The 3,796-nt window shown below is 38.6% G+C and overlaps 1 protein-coding gene across 1 annotated transcript; it reads right to left on the bottom strand.

The window, feature by feature from the left end:
- Window positions 1–343: 343 nt before the first annotated feature.
- Window positions 344–3,424, bottom strand: LOC102076656 (butyrophilin-like protein 8). The gene is made up of 3 exons (XM_005464422.4): window positions 3,272–3,424; window positions 1,831–2,163; window positions 344–1,150 (listed from the first exon to the last, which is right to left on the bottom strand). Exons 1-3 carry the CDS (start codon window positions 3,330–3,332, stop codon window positions 897–899), a joined length of 648 nt encoding a protein of 215 aa, XP_005464479.2. The 5' UTR covers window positions 3,333–3,424; the 3' UTR covers window positions 344–896.
- Window positions 3,425–3,796: the final 372 nt, after the last annotated feature.

Here is a 3,796-nt window from a genome sequence, read left to right as displayed (position 1 = left end):
TACAATATAAAACACCTTGAGGTGACTGTTGTTGGTATTTGGAGCTGTAAAAACAATTTAATTTGTCTGCTCCTCATTCACCGTCACATTGCATATAAAACAAACATTCTCTTGCATGTACGGCCTTCTGACTGAGGATTAGTGCAATCCAGCATTAAAGTGATGTACACCATTCTGTCCAGTTATAAAATAGTGTTTTTGCTACAAGGTGATCCTCAAGCTAACAACTTGCATGTTGGTATAATGGTTGTTATGCAGCATGATGTGCATGTGGAGGTCAAAAGAAGAAGTGTCAGGCCTGAAATCTGCAGCAGATGAACAACATCACCATGAAACTGGGACGCTCTGTTTCTTTCATTTATTTCTGGTTCATCACATGAAACAGCCAATCATAAGTCTGTTCACAAAACACATAAAGATCATAATTTCATAACTGCAAGAACTTAAAGAAAACCTTTAAACCTTTCACCTCTGTACGTTACAAAAACATAGATAATAAAAAACAACATTACACAGGTATAAATGTAAAGATGAGACATATACATGAAGACACATTAAGGAACTTGTTGAATAGAAGAAGCTGGCGAGGTTCACAGTTCAGAGTCAGAGAGAAATATCTACAGTTCAGCTACATGAATTTTTAGTTTCATACAGCGTTCGCATCCCTCTGTGAGCAGTAAAGTTGATAAGCTGGATTTACTTTGAAGTAACAAAAATAAAAAATACAAATATATAAAACTAAATAATAGCACCTAAAACAAGCTTGTTATACAAACTTGTTTTTTTCACATTGTGCTGCAGTTAAAGAAGAAAAGGCCACATGAGGTTGATATTTTAAACCAACACAAAAAAACCTGCTTAATTTAAAGTTAATTTCAATGAAATTAACCTGGATGTTAACTTATCTTCAGGTCATCTGTGTAACTGTCCTCCTGCGAAGAGGTAAGAGGCTGTGTGATCTCTGGATCATCGTAAGTCTTAGATTGAAGTCGTCTTTTTATCCAAAACCTAACAACACCGACAACAAGAAGCAGAGCAGCACAAAGAAACGCAGCAGAAACTGCCACTCCAACATGTTCATCCTCCTTCCCTCTGTCTTCCTTTATTTTATCCGTCTTTCCTCCTTCCTTAGTGTGTCCTCCTGTCGGACCTGCAGGTGAGAAACAGGTGTCAGCTGATCAAATGAAATTAATTGGATTTAAAATGTATTCTTGGGGATAAATATCCTGATGAAGCTTATAATTGATCCTCTAGTAGCTTTAATGTCAACAGCCTGGGCAACAGATTAGAATCAAGTACGAAAACATTTACACATTTTACACATCACTAAATGAAAACTCAGACATCCCAGTGTGAGTGTGATGTAACATTCAGTGGTTTTAATGAGATACGGTTTAAAAAGCTGCAAATATAATTTTTGAATATCAATGGTTACTTGTAGAAAATGTAATTTATACATAATGTATGTCGATTTTCCCCCAGCAGAGAATCAACATCACACTGAATACATGCTGGACATGAAAATACTCAGAGCTGATTTTAAACAAAAACTCTGAACATGACCAGGTTATGTTTTTAACATTAGTTACCATGGTGATTTAACCAGGTAAAAAGAGAGTGTCTGACACAGAAAGCTCTGAGTAGAGCCCTAAAATAGCTCAGACATTAATCTGACTCTGTAATCTGTTTCACTTTACCACAAAGACAACAGCTGGAGAAACATCTGTCTACCTCTGACATCCACCAGCTCATCCATACAACAAACAAACACCAACAACCAGGAAGCAGCTTCACCTCTGATCACACACACACTCAACTCTACTCACTCACCTGGAGGAACAACAACAGTCAGGTTGGTGATGAGGTCCCATGAGTGAGTTTCATTCGTCTGGACACGACACTCGTATCTTCCAGTGTCATTAATCGTCACATTCTTCAGAATCAAAGACACATTTCCATCCTTCATCTGTCTGTCCTGCAGATCCACCCGGTCCTTAAAAGATGGATGCTGGTTGGCTGGAACAAACTTCCCATCTTGGTACAAAAGCACATGTTTATCTACCAGGTCAGTTCTGTTCCACTTTACAGCTGCGATGTTGTTGTTTGTAGCTCGACATGTCAGAGTGACGTCCTGTCCAGACTCAGCTGTGATGATTTTCTGGTCTGAAAGGGAAATAAGACAGAGCAGAGAGGTTAAAGGTCAAACTGTTTCAATCTATAGCAGCCGTCTACGGCTGTATCCCAATTCAGGGTCTGCAGCCTTAAAGGCCACATTTTATATATATATATATATACTATAGTAAATAATATCTGAATATGACGGCACAAGCAGGATTCACTGCACTGTTAATGTTAGCTATGTTATATTGCTGCCTCTGTTCGGTGGTGTCGAGCCAAACGGACTTTAACGTGTGTTTGAACGAGCTGACGGTTCACTCGTTAAGCTGAAAGAAAGATGCTTTAATCACAGGAGTCACACATGTGTCCACTGGACCATCTGGAACTCTTCTTGTTTAGCACTCGTAATAACACAAACACTAAATCCTCCTTCTCTTGTGCTGTTTTGTAGCAGTGTGTGCACCTGAGACTGTCACCTGTCTGTCTGTCCTGCACTCTCTCTCTGTTTCTCTATATTATGATATGATATATATATATCATAATAGTCTGACAATACATATAATATTGGCCATATTATATTTACATTACCACAGTGAGATGACTTTAGTCTCATGAACAACATTAGCTAATTATTATTTACTAACTAATCTTGAAATGACTGTTCAGTACAGAAATGAAGCCCAACTATCATGTTTTACAGTCTCCGTGGTCTCAGCCTCAGATACTCAACTAATCAAAGTGATGTCATGACAAAAATGAATGACCAACAAAACATTTTTTCTCCTTCATTTCTGTCAAACAAAGCTGTATGAAACATTTCTCGTAGTTAGTATCATGGTTGCTAGGCAACCTGAGCAGCGCGACGAGGGCTAGACCGTCCCATTTCACAAGCCTCTCACTTCCGCACTTCCCGTACTTGTAGTACGCACCGTACGTAGTACGCGTGGTCTCTTAATTGGGACACAGCCTCTGTCTCTCTCACAGATGTTAAATGTCAACTCAGCCTCGTGTCTCCGTCACACACAGAGAGAAACTGAATCCATATGAAAGTAATTCTTTACGAAATTTTGTTAACATATAAAGAGGCTGATACTATTTAATCATCTTTATGTCGCAGCCAGATATATTTGGGCTTAAAACAGTTAAATCTCACCTGCAGAGACGAACAGGACAAACATCAGCGTGGAGCAGAGCGACGCAGTTACAGCAGACATGTCCGTGTTCTCTGTTTCTGCTGATCTGACTCTTAGTTTGTTCTAAATGTCTGAGTCTGTTGGTGTTTTCACTCAATAACTGAACCTGAGTTTAAACCTGAACACATCAGATTACATTTAAGGTTTAAATAAAGCTGACAGTCACTGACTGCGAATCTGTCTCTGAGACGCTCACGCAGACGCTACTCTTTCGATTTCTTCTTCTTCTTCTTCTGTATAGGGTTTATTGGCGGTCGGCAAACAGCAATATGGTGCATTACCGCCACCAACTGGTGTGGAGTGTGGACCGATATGAAATAAATAAATAAATAAATAAATAAATAAATAAATAAATAAATAAATAAATAAATAAATAAATAAATCCTCCCGAACAAATGGGTCTGCCTTAAAAACCAAATTACAGCCTGATAACTTTCACTTACAGAGCTCATGCGAAATAAATCAATCCAGCCCAACTTCACTTT

This window comes from Oreochromis niloticus, linkage group LG3, assembly GCF_001858045.2.
Source record: "Oreochromis niloticus isolate F11D_XX linkage group LG3, O_niloticus_UMD_NMBU, whole genome shotgun sequence".
Classification (NCBI taxonomy): domain Eukaryota; kingdom Metazoa; phylum Chordata; class Actinopteri; order Cichliformes; family Cichlidae; genus Oreochromis; species Oreochromis niloticus.
The sequence above is the reverse complement of the archived record's forward strand: the minus strand, read 5'-3'. Positions and strand labels throughout refer to the sequence as shown.